This window comes from Gymnoscopelus microlampas (genome assembly GCF_963454915.1).
Source record: "Gymnoscopelus microlampas genome assembly, chromosome: 6".
NCBI lineage: Eukaryota > Metazoa > Chordata > Actinopteri > Myctophiformes > Myctophidae > Gymnoscopelus > Gymnoscopelus microlampas.
In genome coordinates, this window is record NC_139943.1 from 15,270,496 (window position 1) to 15,292,401 (window position 21,906).

The following is a 21,906-nucleotide window of genomic DNA, read 5'->3' on the forward strand; positions in this document are numbered from 1 at the left end:
CAGAGGCAGAGCAGTGGCCTACAGAATGCAGATTGCCTTGATTGACTAATGAGAACCGAGTATTCAACAAAGCTGTGTTATAAGTAATTATATTATAGAGGTCTGTGTAAAACCTAGACAGGTAATGTGAGGATCATAACAGCCAGACTGACCTGGCACAGATGTTTTTATATGTAAATAAGAGAACTTTATTCTGATAACTGGTTCAGAATACGACACTACCTAAAAATGGCTGTTTTTTAGTATCAAACGCTCCCAAAATGTAAATGTATCTTTGCGACGCATTGTATATTAATGTCAGTTTTATATCTGATGCACTTTGGTTGTATAAAGCTGAACTTGAAGTTTGTTTTGTAAATATGCGACTGTACTACCGTCACCACTAAAAGTTGTCAGAGAATTATTAATAAGGATAGTGGCATTATTGATAGAATGAATCATGTAACTGTGGTGACTGTGTTTTATCAGAGTTATCAGCCACCAACATGACACGGCTCTGTGGTGTCCAACCTGTGGATTTGTCTGTCATATAAAGTTATTTGATATAAAATAGCATCTGTGTACAGGAGTTTTACTTTGATAGAGCATTTGGGATCTCTTTCTACGGCACCCTGCTTCTATACAGTTCTATACAGTTAAACAGGGCTGACATCTTTTCAGTAACTTTGGAGTGAGATCTGATGATATGAACACTACAATTTCTTTTGTGGCCTGTTCGGGGTCGCCACCGCACACCATAGACATTTTTTTTAAATATATTTTTTGTAAACAAGAATAGTTGTCTAGAAATATTTTAATAAGATTCAAGGCTGACATTGTGAGCTTTTTCAATCTTTCCTCCAGGAGTTGTCTCTAAACACTGGTTCTCTAATTAAATACTTAAAACATGACTACACAGGTTTGTTAAAACTTTGCAAGAGAGCAACAATAAAAGCACTGAAAACAGAGGCTCAAATCAGATATCAAAAAGGTATGTTACTTTAATAAATAAAAGCCCTGGTCAGTGGTCCTTAAAATGCAATACTACCAATAAAACCAATAAAAGTATCTAACACTTCTAGGGCGCCAACTAACGAACTAAACTAAAAGTAAAAAATGGTACGTGAGGAGGGGAGCAGACAAGGTAGGAGACGTTCGGTTCGGGTCCAGGGAAATCCTTCTGGTCACGGCCATGCACACCCAGCGGTATCTGCAAAAGAAAGGCCACATAATTGGACACAATTGCAATGGCTTTGGTGTCAGTCAGTGGACAAAAATATAAAGTTAACAACAACAAGTGGTGGAAAAAGTACTACTAGTATAACTTTGGTAAAAGTATCAATACTGCAATGTAGAAATACTCTGTTACAGGTAAAAGTCTGGAATTCTAAATTTACTTGAGTAAAAGTACAAAAGTATTGGTATCAAAATGTACTTAAAGTACCAAAAGTAGAAAGTACTCATCATGCAGAATGTGACACATTTTCAAATGTATAAAAATCTTTAGAAAATAGCAGATCTACAAGCTTACAATGTGTCGCATTGTGAGCTTGTAGATCGGTTATTTTCAAATGGCTGAAATGTATATAGGGCTGAAATAGTTAATGTATGTTTTGTAATAATATTCGAAATCTACAAAGTAACTAGTAACTAAGGTTTTCAAATAATTGTAGTGGAGTAAAAGTTGAGATGTAGTGGAGAAAAAGTAAAAGTACTGAGAATTGGAAATACTCCAGTAAAGTAAAACATACCTAAAGATTTTATTACGTACAGTACGAGAGTAAATGTACTTAGGTACACTTTACACCACTGACAAAAACAACATACAAAACAAAAATCACACAACTAACTAATGAGCCAAAAATGAACCAAAGCAAACACAAATCATAATATCTATATTCCACCAGCATGCAGTGAAAGATTAGAGCGAGGTACAAACTTAGGGGAAAGAACTTCCTACGTTTTGAACCTAGAGCTTTCTGTTTACAAAGCACTGGCATATCTCCTGCACCACAGAGGCATGGGAGATGTTGGAAAGTAACCATTTAACTTTGTTGGATTTGGATGCAAATTGAAAATATTCCAAGTGGTGGCCTTGAACAAAGAACATTAGACATATTTCCTGTACCACCACTGAACAGTGATACTGACCACTGAATGTCTGACCATATTCTTTCTGAAAACGGTCTGCAGTCAGTCTGCAGAGCATTTCACACCAACATTTCACAGCACATACTGTACTTGTATGAGCGTGTGACAATTAAAACGTATTGAATCTTGAACAACACCACCCATTTTAACCACTTTAACCCTACAGTATATACTTTATTTTCCAGGGTCCCTCAGGGTTTGTACTTAAATCTCTTCAGCAAAAGCTTTTCTACATGCTCACAACATGTCACAATGCGATGTATCAAGTCAAGAGCTTGTACGTCTGTTCTTTTCGCTGAATGTTCGCCTTTTTACTGAATGCCCATCTTGTATATCATGCCTAGCCTGGTTCCAGACCATAGACCCCAGAATAGGGACGATAGGTTTCATGTGGTTAAGATAGCAGCAGCTCCGATATGTAACACTTAAGGTCTCTTCTCCAAACTCATTGAGACTGAATACCTGCAGCATGGCACTGTCATCGTACAGATGTTCTTGAGTAGGCTCCTCCAGATGTGCACGTCCCTAGGGCCACAGGCGTGACTCCTCCTGTCAGCGGGTCCCTCGTGTTGTAGGCGTTTGGAGTAGGACTCCTGAAAATGACACATTTCTGATTTAAGCCTGATTTATACTTTGTCGTATGTTGCCGTCACTTGCCAAAGATAGCGGATCTACAAGTTTGCAATGTGTCATGACTCGTGATGTTGTACGAGACAGTAATTTAAGCATTACTGTTGTAGTCATCAGTAGATTTTTTTTTATATTTGTAATTATTGTAAAAAGGAATTATAGTGCTTTGTCCCTTTATAATAAAATACTGTATTGCTGATACAGTAATACATAAATCTAATCTCTGCTTACAGTGTGAGCTGACAACTGTTACACTACTCTACAAACAAAGCTGTTTTCAGTCCTTCGAAGTATTTCAAACATCGATTTGCATGTGTACGTAACCGTATCAGAACATGTCAGAGACTAGATCACAGTAGACTGGATCTATACACTTCATTAATTTCAACAATCTCTAGACTATTAAAGTTCAGATGCAGTCTGACCATGCGAGCATGTATAAACCATATATCTCAAAATGATATTCAGTAGTGATACAGTAACTCTCAGTCTGCTACCTGGCTTGTTGACCGGCGAAGGTTGGAGGAAGCTAGCAGGCATCGACCTGAGGCCATGATTTTGTAGAGCCACCATGAAAGGTCCTCTCATGTATCCTGGTGGTAGAGGCAAAGACACTGCTGTATTTAGAGAGAGAAAGACAGAGAGAAACCACAAACAGGTCAACTATTCAGCTATTCAACACCGTGGATAAAAATGTTTCAGAGCATGCAGGGCAATATGTCGTCTTTGATTTTGGAAGTGTGAATTTATTAACACATTAACATGGCTGACTTACTGACATTTCCACAGGCCCTCTAGCAATGTTATAGAAGCACAGTGCTTTGATGTTGTGGTTGTGATATATAAGATGAATGGCTAAACAAACACTATGCACACATCGATGCCTGTACAATCAATAGCAGGGCAGCATCTTAGCATCTATATTACTATTACTGACATCCCACAGTATTTTAATATGCTAATCAAAAAGAAAGAATACAAGAGAGAAATCCTACATCTATGTTCTGACTATAGTCAATACACTGTACTGTAATGACATTATACATAATTACCAAATAAGTGAACGAATTCACACTAATTATCATTATATTATAATATGATTAGGACTAATAATAAAATCCCTGTACTTTTCAGTGTATATTTATGATAATAAAGAGCGGAACTGTTCGTGGTTGACAGGTTTCATTGGGGGTCTTTTTCTAGGCGGACTGAAATCTAGGCTCTTGATTGGTCCAAAACCAGGGTTGCCATATCCGCTTATTATAAGCGACTTTGGGCTTCTTTTTCCTGTAAAGTTCCTTGTAAAATCTATTTTCAAATAGCCGTGAGCTTGCTATTTTCAAATTGCCAATGCATATAGGTTTAACGTGCTCATGTGGCAAATAGTTGCTTCTTTTGGGCTTGTTTTGATAGACCTGGTTGCTTATTTCTCCCACGCAATCTGGCAACACTGGGCGGAAGTGAAGAGTTGCGCTGCATGTCTGTAGCTGTGTTTACATTGTTTACATTTTGGTGTTTTGCTTGATAAAAAGAATATAAAAATGACCACATTAGTTCTGGACAACGGCGCGTATACAGCTAAGATAGGATACAGTCACCAGAAAGTCAGGTAACAATGTTAAATGTCAGCGGTATATTGTTTTAATCGCACCTTTCACACGTGATTTACGAAGCTAAAAGCTACTGGGAAATTTAAGCAGTGCAATATCAGATCAGTGGTGGAAAAAGTACTACATTTTTTTTACTTAAGTAAAAGTATCAATACTGCAATGTAAAAGTACAACTAAAGTCCAGAAAATGTACTTGAATAAAAGTACAAAAGTATTGGTATCAAAATATACTTAAAGTACCAAAAGTAGTAAGTTATTATAACTTATTATGCAGAATGTCCCATTTCACAAGTTTTGAAATGCATAAAATGTCTAAAGTTTTAAAATAATTGTAGTGGAGTAAAAGTACAATATTTGCCTCTGAGATGCAGTGGAGTAGAAGTAAAAGTACAGAAAATGTGAAATACTCCAGTAAAGTAAAAGTACCTCAAGTTACAGTAGTTACAGTACTTACGTAAATGTACTTAGTTACTTTACACCACTTAATATAACATAAATTAAATAATTATTGAGTATCGGTTTGTTTTCAGTAGTGGTAGCAGGTTAGCCACGTTATGTAATACTAGTATTACATGGGCTTTTGCCTTTTAGTAACTTAAGTGGAACATGATTGAAGTAATGCTTTATTCTTTACGTGGTTCTCAGTCCGGGGACACCACCTGTACAACTACGAGGAAATGTGGAAGAAGGGATGTTTGATTTGATCAAAGTTTCACTGTTATCTCTATATCATAGGACCACAATGGGAAGTCCCCAGGACATTTTTGTGTTATCCTTTTAGCCCAAATGTCTGATTGTACCACGTGCTGTTTGCATTTATGTCTAATAAAGTATTCTGTCAATCAATCAATACATACAGTAGACAGTTATGGAATTCTGGACCAAATGACAGATGATATTTGACCAAATCACGTCACAAACTCACAATAAAAAAATAGATAATCATATTTGAGTGAACTGGGGACCCCCCACTCTGACAAGCACTTGGAATTGTAGGTATTACATTTAGTTTGACTCGGTTCCACAGATAAATATTGTGAAAATAGCCAGACTACAAGCTCACAACGCCTCGCACTGCGAGGCGTTGTGAGCTTGTAGATCAGCTATTTTCACAATGTTTGCCCCTTTCTTACGTAATATTTGACAATTTGGCCAATTTGGTATGAAAACGTTCTTAAAAGTATACTGATAATGTTTTAATAATGCACTAATGAACTGTATTAACGCCTCTCTCGCTCTGTCACAGTGTGGTCCCAAACTGTCAGTTTCGCTCCAAGACAAACAGACTGAAGACGTTCACAGCCAACCAACTGGACGAGATCAAAGACCCATCTGGCTTATTCTACATCTTGCCTTACCAAAAGGTCACTAGTTCCTATTCATTCAGTTCAGTCATCCTGTGAAGTGGAGCTGTCTTCACATGTTTTTGTCTTTATTGGGTAGAGATAGAGAAAAAAAAATCTGTCGTGATACCGATCCGATACCAGTGTTTTAAAATAATCTAGGACAGTGGTTCTCAAAGTGGGGTCCAGGTAGCCTGGTTCCAGACCATAGACCCCGCCCACTCTCTGAGTGGACTGCTCCTCTTGGTCTGGTGTCATAATGTGAGCCTATGGCTTTTCACGGTCGAAGAAAAACCTGTCAAATCAGAGTCGGAGGTGGGAGTGGTCTAACGACAAGCCAATCAGCGAATATCTGCTAAAACAAGCTGTGTGATGACGTCAGATGTAGGCGGATCCGTGGATCTCTTGTGATTGGTTTATGGAAATTTGAATCCCCTCCCCCTGGTAATCGCGGACACTGCAGCCAATGTCAGACTGAAGCTCCACGCAGCTTCAGGCTGATAATCAGGCTAGGGTCCAGGGACTCTGAGTTCCTTGAGGGGGTTCCAAATGGACCCTTACAGGTTTGTAACTCTGAATGGAACCAAGTAGACTCTTACGGGTCCATTTGGTTCCATTTGTACACTCTCAGAGTTATGGGGGTCCTTGAAATCAAAAAGTTTGAGAACCACTGATCTAGGACTAATAATGGTAAAATAATCATGTAAATAGTACAGTAAGAGTATAAAACAGTAAACTGAAGCATTCAAAATACAAAATAATTGATGACTGTAAATGACATATCATCATGTGATAAAAATGACATGGTATCTGACTGGCATACTCGCCGATGCCATCATTTTAGGTTGTAGCGCCCAGTATTTTCAGATACTGGTATCAGATCTCAATGGGCTTTTTACACAAAAAGTATACCTGGAAAAGGATGGCTATGGCCGTTTTTAGCCCAAGGAATGGTTTTGGTGCAAAACAAATGCTTGCAATGGATTCAGAATCATAAAAACACCCTAGTTTGACCCCTCACATGCTACTTAAAACAGAATTATTATTATTATTTTTTTAACCAAGGTTATGGTGGGTACCCCAACTTTAAGGAGCTGTCAAAAATTCTCCTAGGGGGACTGCATTTCAGTCTTTGTGAGATGTGTTACTAGACACCTTTACAAACACATTGGTGAAGATTTTTTTTGGTAAAGAATTTATTCCAAGATTGGAAAATATTCTGCTAATATCCCCTGACTATATCGGAAGATTCGGAACAAACTTTATTATTGGCACAGTTGTGTCTGTGGTTGTATTGTTGTACTGATGTGCTGTATTTGTATTGTTGCATGTTGAATTTTTGTTTATGTTGGGGTTTTTTTCTTTGTGGTGTTGTGTGTTGCTGTTATGTACAGGGGTATCTGGTGAACTGGGACGTACAGAGGAAAGTGTGGGACCATCTGTTTGGGAAGGAGATGTTTAAGGTGATGACTTCTATTTTTCTGCGGTAGTAAAGCTACAGTAACACAAGACGCTAAGAGCCTGTAGATCTGCTATTTTTGAAAATAAAGTATAACAGACCGGGCTTCAGTGGTTCAACTTCTTATTTGGCATTAGTAAATATAAGCGTAAATGTTTACAGAGTGATAAGAGTGTTATGGAGGCTATTTTGCACGGACATCAATACAGGTGTGTAAATGCTACACATATGAATAGGGTACCATCCATTACAGATGCAATGCCATGGCATACAGTAGACTAGAGAATAAAGCCAAGTTATGTGATCCCCAGAAAACTTAATATCCATTGAACTGTGTTGGTATACTTGTATTATAATGAGCCTTATATGAGCCTCTTTCACTGTTTATTTTGTGTTGCGAGCGCCGTGCGTCGCAGCCATCAGATCAACACATTTTCACTCCCAACTGTCAGGCCTCGAAGACGAGAGTTACCAACGTAATCCGGGCTCATTGAACTCCTCTCCTTTCGTTATCAATAAAAGGAGAGAGGTTTAATAAGACTGACTCTGACCCAAGCCTGATCTATTCATTTAAAAAATGGCCTGAGCACAGCCTTAATGAACGAGTTGAGCTAGGCTATGGGGCACCCTTCACATTATTTTATTATGAAGGCTCAAACAAGTAGCTTATATCTGACCACGAGACCAGCCCAACGAGGGGCTGTAGGATTCCTACTCTCAGGTCCGGGCAGAATCTTAGCTCTTACACAGATTGCATTGTAGACCAGGCAGGCATGATTCAAACTCATGGTATCAGTGGCACTGGAGTGCAAATGGAGCAGGGGTTAAAAGACTTTCTCTTCGACCCGCTCCACGCTCCATTCAGAATCTGCCTGCTCCACCCCTCTCACATGCTCTGGTGTCTTCCTCATGGGCTCATCATTGTATGCTGTGGGGACAATGTCTATAAAACACTACACAAACTATATTACTGCTCTCAAACCTCATTCGTATCATTGATTGGATGCTTCTCTTATCTTATCCAGGTGGACTTTGCAGAGTGCAGTATTGTGATCACAGAGCCGTATTTTAACTTCTCGTCCATCCAGGAATCTATGAATGAGATTCTTTTTGAGGAGTATCAGTTCCAGTCGGCTCTCAGGATCAATGGTCTGTTTAACTTTCAACTTTTGTCAAATGCAGCACATTGTTCTTGTATATTACATCAAAAATGCACGCCAGATAAGTCAGTCATTTATTTACTTTTGTTCAACTTGAGCCCTATTTTCCAAGTTGTTTCCACCATGCTGAACGGTTATGATGAAGATTTCATCAATTCTTTCAATGTTGAGTTTTACATACCAGAATCACCACTGTCAAATACATATGGTGGTGGGCCAAACCAGATGAACCTTGAAAAGCATTTAAAACATAACACTCACACAACGGGTACATATATACAACTATCACAGTAAATATCAGTAATAGTAACCCATTTGATACTTTTTGAGTGCAGCATGCTAGTATAGTGCCAATCGAATAACTAATACCAGCCAGGGAGCATGAGTGCTAGCCTGGGACCAGACGAATCTGCGAGTGAAAAAAAAAATGGATATAGTCTGTCTACGCCAGGCTACATTAGTGCCGCAGGAGTAAAGTACCTGCCCACCACCACGGAGTCAAGGGGTCTGAGACTGAGCGTCTTCTACTCTATACGAACACATGGGAGGGGAGCCAGGCGAGAAGGATGTTATTTATCTATATACTCCTATGGGCTGGGTCAGTGCCTGTCATCGGGGAATGTTGAGAGGGAGGAATAGGATGAAGGCTCTCTACGTCCTCCCAGTGGGGGCTCCTCACTGGCAGGTGAGCCAGTAGGGTACAACAGCAGTGGCAATGTGGAATGCGGGAGGAATTAATTGGTTTAACGACTAAATTGGGGAGAAAAGGGAAAAAACAGCAGTTAGAATTTCGTTTTTTAAGGTTTGTTTTGGACGTTGTTTTTCAGTGTGTATAGTAATCATTAATGGGGGTGTAACAACTGTTTGTCTTCCAGCTGGTTCTCTTAGCGCCCATCACTACTTCCTGTCACATACATCAGAAGTCTGCTGTCTTGTTGTTGACTCTGGCTTTTCATTTACCCACATCGCCCCCTACTGCCGCGGCAAGATAATGAAGGAAGGAGTAATCAGGTAAAAATAACAATGACCAACAATAATGGCAATAATTATAGTACTTTACTGCTGCCACTATAGTAATCAATACTTTTTATACTATAAAAAAAGTAGTACTGCTACTGTCTGCTATTAATAACATTGATACTACTATTATTATAAGTAATAATGATAATTAGATCCATAATTGTAGAAACAAAGGGTTTATTTGGGTGTGTTTTATGTTTCAGGATAAACGTTGGTGGGAAGCTGCTAACCAATCATTTGAAGGAAATCATCTCGTATCGGTAAACGACTGTCACTCTGTTGGACAGCTTCCGCTGTCCTTTCTTCGTTCTAAATGATTGGCTGTTAACTTGTCGATTATGATTATGTTGTTTTGTCTGGTCTTGGGAGGTCCACTCCTCTTTTCTGTTAACATTTCTTCTTTACCTTCTATTCTTCTACTTTCCCCTTTCTGTTTCACCTTCTCTCTCCTCTCCTTCAGGCAGCTCCATGTAATGGATGAGACTCATGTAATAAATCAGGTGAAGGAGGATGTTAGTTACGTTTCCCAGCAGTTCTTCAAAGACATGGAGATCGCTCAGTAAGACATGCCTCTCTCTCTCTCTCTCTACCCTGAGCTGTATTGTATAGTGGTGGTGTGTCATTGAATTATCTACTGCATGTTATGTAGGGAAAAGTTTAATTTGTATGTTTTGTGTTTAAGGTTAAAAGGAGAGGAGAATTCTGTGATGAGAGATTATGTTCTACCAGACTTCAGCTCCATCAAGAAAGGATTCTGTAAGGTAGGAATCGCATACTGACGCATACCTGCTGACAGTTGTGTGGCAGACCAGTCACAGGTGTGTGAGCATGGGTCTTTTACAGAGATCTGTCTGTGGTACCGTTGTGCAAATCTTGCCTGTAAATCTTTGGAAGAAAGCCTATGCTTCCTCATTGAAGCAACCAGTCTTCTTGGGGTGTTGTCTTCTTGGGGTGTTGTCTTCCTGGGACGGCCACTGTGTTTGACTTCACCAGTCTCACGAAACTTGGTCCTAAGTTTTGAAATGGTACCAGGGCTGACACCAAATAATGCTGCCACTCTGCATATCGGAACACCAACTTCCACTTGCCCTATTGCACAGGCCTTACCCCTGAAGGGACAAACGTGGCATCTTTCTATGTGGGCAGTGTTGCTGCTTGGAACATACACAAACTCAACAATGTTGCAGGACCCATGCTCAGGTGCCAGGCAGCCGCAGGTGTGAAATGAAATGCTCAAAGCATAGCAGAGTTTGGGACCATTTCACAAAGAAGGACGATGACAAAGTGCTCAAATGCCACAGCAGCGCAGGCAATGTGCTGAATCACTTAAAATTTAAATAAAAACAACGGTTGCAAAACTATACATTTGTCATCCATAATTCAGTTACATTGAAGGCAGGGACATAACATACAGGTCAGATGTATTAATGTAGTGAAATGCTTCCTTATTTAAATATAGTTTTTGCTTTATCTACATTTGACATTGGAGAGACAGGAAACAGAACAAAGAGTGGAAAGGGACATGCAACCCAGGACTCAAACCTGGGAATTTGTGATGATGTAGTAGTCAATGCACTATCTGGTCATGCACTGGCGGCACACCCTTAAATTCTTATTTAAAACGGTTAAAAGAAAGTGTTTGTTATGTTTCAGCCACGGGAGGAGATGGTGTACACAGGGAAGTATAAGTCAGGAGAACAGATTCTGCGCCTGGCCAACGAGAGGTTTGCGGTTCCTGAGATGTTGTTTCAGCCCTCAGACATCGGTCTGCAGGAGATGGGAATACCTGAGGCTATAGTACACTCCATCCACATGATGCCTGAAGGTTAATACTACTAATCCTGTTACTACTGCTGCTGCTGCTGCTGCTATTACTAATAATAACCTTGTCCATGATTATTTATTCTACAAAGACATTTCCATCCATGTTTATTGCTATAATTCCTTTATCAATAAAAAGATTCTGTCTGAAGTGAGTGTTAAATAATTTCACTGAAACACAGACAAACAGTGTGTGTTGGTGTTGAGGTCGATTATAAACTTGATATGCGTGTTTTGTGTGTTTCAGAGATGCATCCTCACTTCTACCAGAACATTGCGTTAACAGGAGGAAACACGTTGTTTCCTGGTTTTAGAGACAGAGTTTATACCGAGGTCAGAGCTCTTGCTCCTACTGAGTACAAAGTAAATGTACTACTGCCTGAAAAGTAAGTTTTTCTGCCTGTCTCTGTCTGTCTGTCTACTTACTACAGTGCTAGGTGTCTTAAAAGCTTTATTTTAAAGTACTTTATACTGAGGTATCAGCCAGTACATAACAAGCTTACGAGTCTACGAGCTTACAGTTCTCTTGTTCTGTTGCATGTTTTACTCTCTCATAAGTTAGCCATAACTTGAGTTGTTTCATACTCTGTACAGTGATGTAAAGCAGCACACATAATTACAACAAAATACAGTATGTCACAACCTGCAGAATGTAGTTTATCTACATTCTGCAGGTTGTGACATACTGTATTTTGTACTGTACTGTATTTTGCCTCCATTCAAGAATCAGTTCCACTTTAGCTTAAAATGTAACTTAAAATACAGTTCAGATGTATTGTGTGTAAAAAGAAATTCAGGTGGATCATGGGTAAAATAACAGTTCAGTTCACCAAAACCTTTCACTACACTTCTGTTCTGTCTTCTACTCTACTCTACTATGTGTCATTGTGTTCCAGTCCCATAACATTCTCCTGGGAGGGAGGGAAGCTGCTGGCAGACAACCCAGACTATGATGAGATGATCGTGACCCGCGACGACTACGAAGAGAACGGACATTTCATCTGTGAAGAGAAGTTTGATATCTGACAGTGCAGCAACGTAACTGACTTGACACCGGGTTCAACGCAGTATCAGGGGTCATTTAGTCCTCTGCTCTGCCCCTTACATTTGTCTGTTGAAATGTTTTTCTTCCCTTTTCTCCCAATGTAGATATTATGCCAATTCCCAACAAATGTCCCCTCATGTGTACATATGGTAACAGGAAAAGTGGGCACTAAGGAAGGAGTGGGCACCTCACTGTAAAATTGGCTATTTGGTCCAAAATGTTCACGTTAATATTTGGAAAACGGTCTTAAGTAATCTAAAGTATACATGATTAGAACATGATTGAACATTTGACAATTAAGGCCTAATATTTCTACAATTGCTACAAATTGCTACAAGACCTGTTTATCCAATCATTTTGGGCATAAACAAGAACTTGAAGGGTAAATTTAAGTCTGATAATGATGTACCGAGCATGTTCACATCATGTATACTTTACATTACTTTAGACCGTTTTTAATTCTCTTCATTCTTTAACATTTTGGACAAAATAGTACATTTTACATCGAGGTGCCCACTCTTCCTTTGTGCCCACTCTTCTTGTATCCGTAGTACCGTACATACAGTCCCTGTCACTTCTAACACCTGCAGTTGGTCATTTTAGAGACGAGCATCTCTCCTCCGCTCCAACACACATGAAGTTGCCAGTTACCACTTGGCCTGAGGAGTTTCCCTGGGAGATAATAACGTGCATAGAACACACTATGCAACCTGGTTCTGCTCCTTTCTGAACAGCTGCCCTGACCAGCCTGTAGGAGTCACTAGTGCAGCAACAGAGATGACCCTCCCTCCACAGTTCCTGCGCGGCTTCCCTCCCTTGAACACAGCCAGTTGTGTTTGAGGGAACGCCTGGCCTGGTCATCCAGTTGGCTACGAGTAGACCAACTTCTTATGGACGGCAGAATCTCTAATACGACTGATTCCTGTTAATCCAAACCCTTCCTGAACCCTCTTAATCCTTGTTTGTTGTGTTTTGTCTATTCTGGTTCTTTCACCTGCTCTTTTCCATGATCTTTTTTGAATCACAGGATTGTCATCTGTCCAATTATGTCTCTGATAATGTCTCTCCTTGCTGTTGGATGCGGTTTTGTTTTGTTTTTTACATCTGGTTTGATTTATTTTTATAATAAAGTTTTTCATATAAAAGTGTCTGTAATTAAGAAGTGTACTTAAAAACTCACATTTATCACATCTGCTGTTATAGTTTTTTATGAAAGGGAACTCTCCATCCCCTCCATCTCATCTAAGCATTGAAAATCGAAAGCAATTTTCCCCCCACAATAGGCTATTATTTTTTAATTTGTAACAGATTCATTATAGTTGCAGTATTTATACAATAAAAAAAGTTAAGTAGTAGGTAGATCAATATAACTGGATCAGATTACAAATCTGTGTGTAAACTCAGTAACAGTGGTGTAAAGTAACTATGTATATTTACTCAAGTACTGTACTTAGTACACTTTTGAGGAATTCTTACTTTACTGGAGTATTTCCAATTTTCAGTACTTTTACTTCTATCCACTACAATACAGTAACCACTGCAGTCCTATATATTTTCAATTGATTTGTATGCATTTGTAAACTTGTGAAATGGGACGTTCTGCACAATGAGTACTTTCTACTTTTGGTACTTCAAATAGGTCTACATTTTGATACCAATACTTTTGTACTTTTACTCAATGTTTAATTCTGGACTGGAAATACTCTTACTTGTAAGAGTATTTCTACATTGCAGTATTGATGATTTTACTTGTGTAAAAAAATGTATACTTTTTCCACCGCTGCTCAGTAATTCTAAAATGTTTTATTAAAGAGCCTCCATCTCCCGGGCAACCCATCAGCCAATCAACGGCACACAGTCGTGACTGGACTGTATCCCATATACTGGAAGGACCGTGCCCTTCCAGTCTATGGGATACAGTCCAGTCACGACGCACTCTCCCGCTTTTTTGAAAATTGCTTTCGTTTATATTCATTACTAACAGAGTAAGTATATCTTAATGAATTAAACTAGTATTCGAAGGCTTTATACTCAAGAACTCAACGAAAAACACCATCAAATAATAGCATAGCCTACTTGGTAAACTAACTTAAGCCAGGAGATAACATTAACTAAAGCACAGTGAGTGAACGTGAAGTTGTAAAGTTAAAAACTAGCTAACTACTGCTAACCTTGTTGTAACCAGCAATGGTGTGAAGTAACTAAGTACATTTACTCAAGTACTGTACTTAAGGGCAATTTTGAAGTGTTTGTTTTAATTTACTGGAGTATTTCCAATTTTCAGTACTTTTACTTCTACTCCATACATCTCAGAGGCAAATATTGTTCTCCACTACTTTTATTTGAAAAATTTAGTTAGGCTACTAATTACTTTGTAGATTTTGGTGTAGCAACGCTATTTTCAAAAGAGTTTGAAAACCTGAAGTGGGACATTCTGCATTATGAGTACTTTTACTTTTGGTACTTTTAAGTACATTTTGATGCCACTACTTTTGTACTTTCACTCAACTTGTAAACTTTGAAAACCAAACGTTTACTCAGAGTATTTCTATATTGTGGTATTGATACTTTATTTAAGTAAAACATTTTAGTACTTCTTCCACCACTGGTTGTATGTAAGCAGGTTGTAATTAACGTGAACTTTATTTCTCCAGGTAAAAAGGACATTTTACAACATGTCGTCAGCTAGAGGGAAACAACCCAGGAAAGCCAAACACTCAGAAGAGAAGAAGTCAGACTCCAAACTCTTTGACTTTGCTCTGGAAAAAGGAAAGGATGACATCATAGACTACAGCAGCAGACATGGTAAGATATAATGGTTTACTTTAGGGGTCTTCAACAGGGGGTCCGGGACCCCTTAGGGCAGTGGTTCTCAAACGTTTTCATGTCAAGGACCCCCAAAATGATATGTATTTGGCTGCGGACCCCCCCATTTCAAAATATTTTGTTCCAGGGACCCCCAGAAGCAAAGATCTGAGTTACAAATGCTTTAAAAATATATATATTCAAAGGTTTGCACACATTTTCACAATAAAAACAAATAGCAGATCTACAAGCTCATATAACGCGGCACTCGGTGCTATTGTATATCTGCTATTTTTGAATAGCCAAAGTATAAAAGGTTAAAGTGGTTAACATTATTGTGATGCCATATTAACACATTTTGCTGGGGACCCCCTGGAACCCCCCAAGGACGCGTTGCCTGGGGGTCCCCGGACCCCACTTTGAGAACCAATGCCCCAGGGGGGTCCTCAGAGTAACTACAGGGGGTCCATCAAATCTTTGTGTGATAGGAGGTTTTTTTTTTACATTAACTACTTCTTGAACCCTAGCATTCCTATACTGAAGAGAACTTTAGCCAAAAATAGCAGATCTACAAGCTCACAACGCCTCGATGCAATGCGTTTTCGGCAAAGAGGTTTGGTGTAGAGAGAAAAAAGAGCAGATCAAGTTGACAAAGTAATGAGGGTGTAAGTGGTTAAATGTCTGAAAATACACATTAACATGAATCCAACATAAACTGATGACAGTGCTGTCAAACAAGTCTATGAAGCTATCTATGAAATCTATGAAAAAGTTTAATCTGCAACACAATTTCATAGAACATGTAGTGGGGGTCCCGGTTGGACCCCCAGTACTCAAGTAAAAGTATCAATATTGCAATGTAGAAATACTCTGTAAGTAAAAGTCCGGAATTCAAAATGTACTTCACATTTAACCACTTGAACCCCAGCATCCTTATTCTGGGGGTAACATTCGCCAAAAATAGCCAATCCACAAGCTCTCTGTGAGCTTGTAGAAGAAATTTGGTGTACTCGAAAAAGAATGCACCTAGTACAGTGCAACTCAGGTCTGTTTTTCTAAGTAGGCCTACTGTATAGAGGGTGTAAGTGTAAGTGCTGAAAGTTGAAACTTTGAGAAACCCTGGTCTACATACAGACTTGTTAAACGTTTTATTCACTAAATTAAGTTGCTGATCGCAGCTTAGATTTACCATCTTTTCATGGTCTGTCGTATTAAGTAAGTCAGAAATGCAAAAAAAAATGCAAAAACATTTTGATTATGAAGATAGGCCAAATGTTTTTTTTTACAGCCGTGGGTGGTATCATTATAGTCTTAGTCTTTTTGTAAATTGTCATCACCCAGATGAAACTCCAGTTCCTGACAAGGTGGGGAAGAAGAGATCAGCTGATTTTGAGGAGGAGGATGAGGTGGAGTTGCCTTGTGGGGTCGGGTATGTATTCTAAAATTATATTTCTAATATGAACATAGGGTCATTTAAAAATCTGAAAAAAAGTCTTGTATCTATTTGGGTTCTGTTACTTATTCCTTCTATGTTTCTTTCTTGAATCACAGGAATATTGTGTGGAGTATAATACAAGAAATTGAGTGTAATCAATGTAGATCCAGGAACTGGAAGATTATTCTAATGTTGTTGGGAGTATCCTGCAGCCAGATGCTCAAACATCAATCATTTGAAACCTATTTGAAATCTACACACTTTAGTGAGAGTGAGAGTGTAAAAATGGAACCAAATGGACATGCCAGGATCAATGTGGTTCCATTTGTGCACTTTCAGGATCTGAAAGTGTCCATTTGGTTTTTAACTTTAATTAATTTAGCTGGGGGTCCCCTGGAACCCCCTCAATGAAAATCTGAATATGATGTCGGTACCCCTCAAAATGTTAATATATATTGAACTCTTCTCCCATTTCACCTCTGAAGGAATGAAGTCCAATCCATGCTGGAGAGGTTTGGAGGTGTGTACCAGGACAATACATCTCTCTCTCTCTCTCTCTCTCTCTCTCTCTCTATATATATATATATATATATATATATATATATATATATATATACTATATCTATATTGTAAGTTTTTATATGAAGATGATGGACTTTTCCTGTCATGTAGCTGACATCAGTAAGGCAATGCAGGCCAAGAAGAAGCGGGTGGAGGTTCTCACCAAGAACTCTCTGAAGGGAAGTCAACAGAAACTGGAACAACTCTGGAACGCCCAGCATACACAGAGGTCTAGTACAAGTACAATTGGCTGACCAAATAGTTGACTGATTGCCTGATAGATTGAGTTAATAATCTCATTGCAATTATTAGATTAATCAACGCAGTCAATGACATTTTAGTGAAATAAAGTCATTATGTTTTAAATTGTGTTTGATGGGATGTGAATCACAAGTTATCGAGAACTAAACTGACATCTTGAAATTACTTAAAGGCCCAATCCCTATGTCCTGTGGTAATTTGAAGTACTAGACCATACCCGGTCGACGCATCCGTGGGGGGATATGCGCACATGATCTGGCAACCCGGGAGGCGACATTCTTTGACACATAAACGCTAATAAGAAGCTGAGATTTGATGAAATTGAAAAACGGGCTTCACAGTTAAGTTCAGATGGTAATGGTCAATGGCTGTGTGCAAAATCAGAGCAATTGGTCCAGCCACTGAGGAGAACCGGGTAGCTTCACGTACTCACCTACTCCCACTACAGACAGAGGTTACTAGAATTATAGTAGGATAATGATAAAACATTTTATTTACAGCAGACACAGTTTTTTGTATCGCTTCACCAGCAGACAATAACTCTCTACTGGTCACACCTCACACTAGTGACACCCACAGCTCCACTACATGGTTTCTTTTTCAAATAAACGTACAATCCAAGACCGGGGCGGACGAATGGTGTTGTTTTGAAGTTGTGGATTGGGACTTTAATATGTTTTCCCAGCAGTCAAAAGCATTACTTTTCATTTATGGAACAAAGACAAACATTAGCATTTTGGTGAAGTTGTAGATTGCACATAATAGAAATGTCAACCTGTTGTGTTGTGTTGTGTTATGTTGCAGAAACAAACTGACTCAGGATTACTCCCAGCAACTCTCTGCTGTCCTACAGCATTGGGAGACTGAGGCTCACAAGGCTGACGAACAAGAGGAGAAGCTCAATGTATTACTGCTCTCATCTAATATGATTTATTCTATCAGTTTGTATGTTGTTGTTAGATAAACTGTCCTGTAACCACATCTTCTCACATTTGAACAGAATACAGGAGATATTTTATTATTTTCTCACACCTAACCTTTTATTATTGAATTTGTCTGATATTTTATGAAAATATTAAAACATAATGATCTATCATACATGATAATTCAATATATTACCTAGCCTTTGAGTGATTATGGGTTAAGTGTTTTGCTAAAGGGTACGCACACATTGACTGTTATTTAGTGATGGAGAGGAGAGAGTTTCACTTTCCCCAAAAATATGTTTTCGGTCTGTATGGGAAATTGAACCAGCCAACATTTCAGTGACAAGCCTGCCTGTCCTGAACGTGTTCCTCCCATAGAACCTGTTCCGACAGCAGCAGAAGTTGCTCCAGCAGGCCAAACTGGCCCAGAGCCAGAAATTGAAAGCCATCAAGGAGTTGCTTGAACAGTTTGTGAAGGTAAGGATGTGAGGCATGTTTACATACCCTTTATAGCACATTGTGATAATATAAAAAGACATTTATAAGAACAAAAGAAGTTAAAAAAATAATAGGCGCTGGGTGTGTATACAGGATTTTGGTTATAAACACAATTCTGTGAATCCATCCAGGCAAGGTGCAATTGCGTTGAGGAAATACATTATTTATATTATATATTACGTATATTGTATATTGTATATATATATATATATATATATATATATATATATATATATATATTTCCTCTAGATATCTCCAACTTATTTATGCTTGTAACACAGTAGAAGTGTTACATTTTGGTTTAGAGACTAACAGTCAAATGCGTGTGTGTGTGTGTGTGTGTGTGTGTGTGTGTGTGTGTGTGTGTGTGTGTGTGTGTGTGTGTGTGCGCGCGCACACACGTGCGTGCGTGTGTTTTAGAACGTGGAGGATCTGGACAAGAGCCATGAGGGCTTTCTTCAGGATGCTCAACAGGAGCTGAAGAGAGAGATGCACGCTCTGCAGAAGAAAATCCTCATGGAAACAGTGAGAAATAAATACTGACATACAGATTACATTACACACAGCTACAAACTCTCTTATCTAGAGTGAGCAGGACATTTATCAGCTCTCTCATTTCCACAGCAACAACAGGAGATGGCCACTGTTCGCAAATCACTCCATTCCATGCTGTTCTAGACTGCACCACGCCGAGGCAACAGGATGCCCGTTACCGCTGTTTTTCCACAGTTACAGCTCTCATCTCAAAACCACAGTACTTGTGTTATTGTTTTTGTTGCTGCTTTTTTTGTAATAAAATTTGTAATGTCTGTTCTCTAAAGTTGCATGATTAGTTAGCCTAATTTGACGACCCAACTGTAAAGTTCATGCGTTATGCAGGTTTTCCTGTTTCCCTTTTTTTCTGTTTCTCGGATGTAGGGAGTAGCTTTTGATGAATGTTCTGACATTTGAATTTGAAATTGGTTGTGGATGTGATTGATTTTAGCTGCAACTTGTGCAAACAATCTAAAAGTATCAAATAAAGATATATGATATTATAATTTATTAATGTATATAACACCAATAAAAACCTAAATATCTATAAATGCTTGGAATCTGTTTGTGTGTCTTCCTGTCCCTGGCATATCTCGAGAACCATCTGACCGATAGACTTCAAAATTGGCCGAAGATCCGAGGGTGTGTTGTGCTGAGTGGGAGGTCGGTCAGACTGAAAATCCAAACATCTTTCTGTCTGTCTGTGTCCCTTTTATGCCCATATGGAGATCGGTGATGTCATCAATATGACATGATAGTACTGACATCATCATCATCATCATCATCACCCGACTGGCCTCCAAGTACAATGATAATGGGTGCTGCAATAATGACTCTGACCGAACAGGTACAACAGGTATTGCATACCCAGAGGGGCATGCGCTCCCAACGGGAGAAAATGTTCTCAGTATTTCATATTTCATATGTTTCATGTGTTGAGTTGTGAACTGTCTGATGCCATGTTCAGTATGGGTAAAGTTAAGAGCAGTCTTTAATGTGAATGACATGACAGTTAAAATGCTGACTGTCATGAATAAAATAATACTTTTGTTTAATCACTCTGACATTCTGCAATCCAACCACTAGATGACAGTAATTGTCAATTAACAGACCACACCATAGAAAAACGTTCATTAATGAGATGGATTCTAGCCATCTGCACTTATCAAAATGTATATTCCGTCAATATACTTACAAATGTACATCGTATCACCTGTAGCCTAAATATGAACATAATTATATATCACCTGAAATTTAAGAGTAGACAGCGGACAGTGGATTTATAATGAGGCTGTAGTCACCATTTGGTGGGTATGTATATTGTGGTGTAAAGTAACTAAGTACATGTACTGTACTTAAGTACACTTTTGAGTTACTTTACTGGAGTATTTCCAGTTTTCAATACTTTAACTACTCCACTACATCTCAGAGGCAAATACGAAATACTGTACTTTTTACTCCACTACAATTATATGAAACGTTAGTTACTAGTAACTTTGTAGATTTCGATTATTATCACAAAACATGCATTAACCACTTCAGACCTATGCATATAGGCTGCTTCGAAACAGCCGATCTACAAGCTCACAACATGTTGCTTTGCGAGGCGTTGTGAGCTTGTAGATCTGCTATTTCAAAGCATTTTTAAACATTTGGAAACGTGTGAAATCAAATGGGACATACTGCAAATGGACTTTTACTTTTAGTTTACTTTCAGTATTGATAGTATATTTTAACGTGATTGATTGATGTACTTTATTTAGTAAGACATAAGAACAGCAGTACATGGAAGTACAAATTCGCAATACAAGGTCTACTAAACTGGAAGACTCATTAAGCACTGAGCACTTTTGTACTTTTACTCAAGTACATTTTGAATTCCGGACTTTTACTTGTAACAGATTATTTATGGTATTTGTAGAAAATCCCCTAATGCTCAGTCCCAGGTGGAAGGAGACTGATTAGTCACACTGCACACCTGATTTCGATGGCAATTATCACAGTGGGCCCTTTAATGCAGCCACTTCCCTGGAGAGATACATATGCCATTTGTGTTCTGTTCCCAGTTTATTTATTTTCCTGTGTTTATTATCCCTGAGTTATTTTTTGGTAAGTACCGATTTATCATTTGTGGTTATAGTTTGTTCCTGATTTAATCCTGTTTACTTGTTCATATTTTGGTTATTGATTGTTTGTTTCATTTGTATTTTCCCATAGCCATCATGTTTCCATCAATCCATCATCATGTCCAACCTGTATGCCATCGGCAATAAATGAGAGACTTTTAAACCCATCCATTTGATCCTGGTCCTAATACTTTTACCTACCTAGCTGTAGAATACAACTCTCGTAGACGTATTTATGATTCTGACGTTTTCAATCTACGAGAGTTGTAGGGTTCACCCCCCAGGACTTTCAGCACTATACCCCGTAGACACTCCAAACATGTACAAATTGAAAATAAAGGTGCTTACCCCCACGCCCAAATGTTAACTCTCGCTACGGGGTAGTAGGTTAATGTAATAATCCATATCTTTCAATATAGAAGTGTTTTAATGCCGTCTGTGGCCGATTCTGTCGGAAGTTCCCAATGAGCGGTAGTGACGCGCCCCATCTGGTGAAACCCGTAATTACACTCAATGTAAACAGGAAGTAAACGAGGGTGAAA

General features: G+C 38.8%; 2 protein-coding genes across 2 annotated transcripts; both read left to right on the top strand.

Annotated features, from left to right (window-relative positions):
- Positions 1 to 4,227: 4,227 nt before the first annotated feature.
- Positions 4,228 to 13,349, top strand: actr6 (actin related protein 6). The gene is made up of 11 exons (XM_084059839.1): positions 4,228 to 4,369; positions 5,617 to 5,734; positions 7,108 to 7,176; positions 8,198 to 8,321; positions 9,208 to 9,343; positions 9,556 to 9,612; positions 9,813 to 9,911; positions 10,035 to 10,113; positions 11,006 to 11,177; positions 11,421 to 11,559; positions 12,070 to 13,349. The coding sequence occupies exons 1-11, from the start codon at positions 4,302 to 4,304 to the stop codon at positions 12,197 to 12,199; spliced, it is 1,191 nt and encodes a 396-aa protein (XP_083915965.1). The 5' UTR covers positions 4,228 to 4,301; the 3' UTR covers positions 12,200 to 13,349.
- A 784-nt stretch (positions 13,350 to 14,133) lies between these two features.
- sycp3 (synaptonemal complex protein 3) lies at positions 14,134 to 19,699 on the top strand. The gene is made up of 9 exons (XM_084059199.1): positions 14,134 to 14,203; positions 14,873 to 15,023; positions 16,365 to 16,452; positions 16,944 to 16,978; positions 17,131 to 17,248; positions 18,085 to 18,184; positions 18,585 to 18,683; positions 19,125 to 19,229; positions 19,329 to 19,699. The coding sequence occupies exons 2-9, from the start codon at positions 14,894 to 14,896 to the stop codon at positions 19,380 to 19,382; spliced, it is 729 nt and encodes a 242-aa protein (XP_083915325.1). The 5' UTR covers positions 14,134 to 14,203; positions 14,873 to 14,893; the 3' UTR covers positions 19,383 to 19,699.
- The last annotated feature ends 2,207 nt before the right edge of the window (positions 19,700 to 21,906 follow it).

Coding starts and splice junctions, on each gene's coding strand:
- actr6 (XM_084059839.1), top strand. CDS start 4,302: ATGACCACATTAGTTCTGGACAACGGCGCGTATACAGCTAAGATAGGA. Junction 4,370..5,616: donor TACAGTCACCAGAAAGTCAG/GTAACAATGTTA, acceptor GCTCTGTCACAG/TGTGGTCCCAAACTGTCAGT. Junction 9,344..9,555: donor ATGAAGGAAGGAGTAATCAG/GTAAAAATAACA, acceptor TTTATGTTTCAG/GATAAACGTTGGTGGGAAGC.
- sycp3 (XM_084059199.1), top strand. CDS start 14,894: ATGTCGTCAGCTAGAGGGAAACAACCCAGGAAAGCCAAACACTCAGAA. Junction 18,684..19,124: donor TGCTTGAACAGTTTGTGAAG/GTAAGGATGTGA, acceptor CGTGTGTTTTAG/AACGTGGAGGATCTGGACAA. Junction 19,230..19,328: donor AGAAAATCCTCATGGAAACA/GTGAGAAATAAA, acceptor TCATTTCCACAG/CAACAACAGGAGATGGCCAC.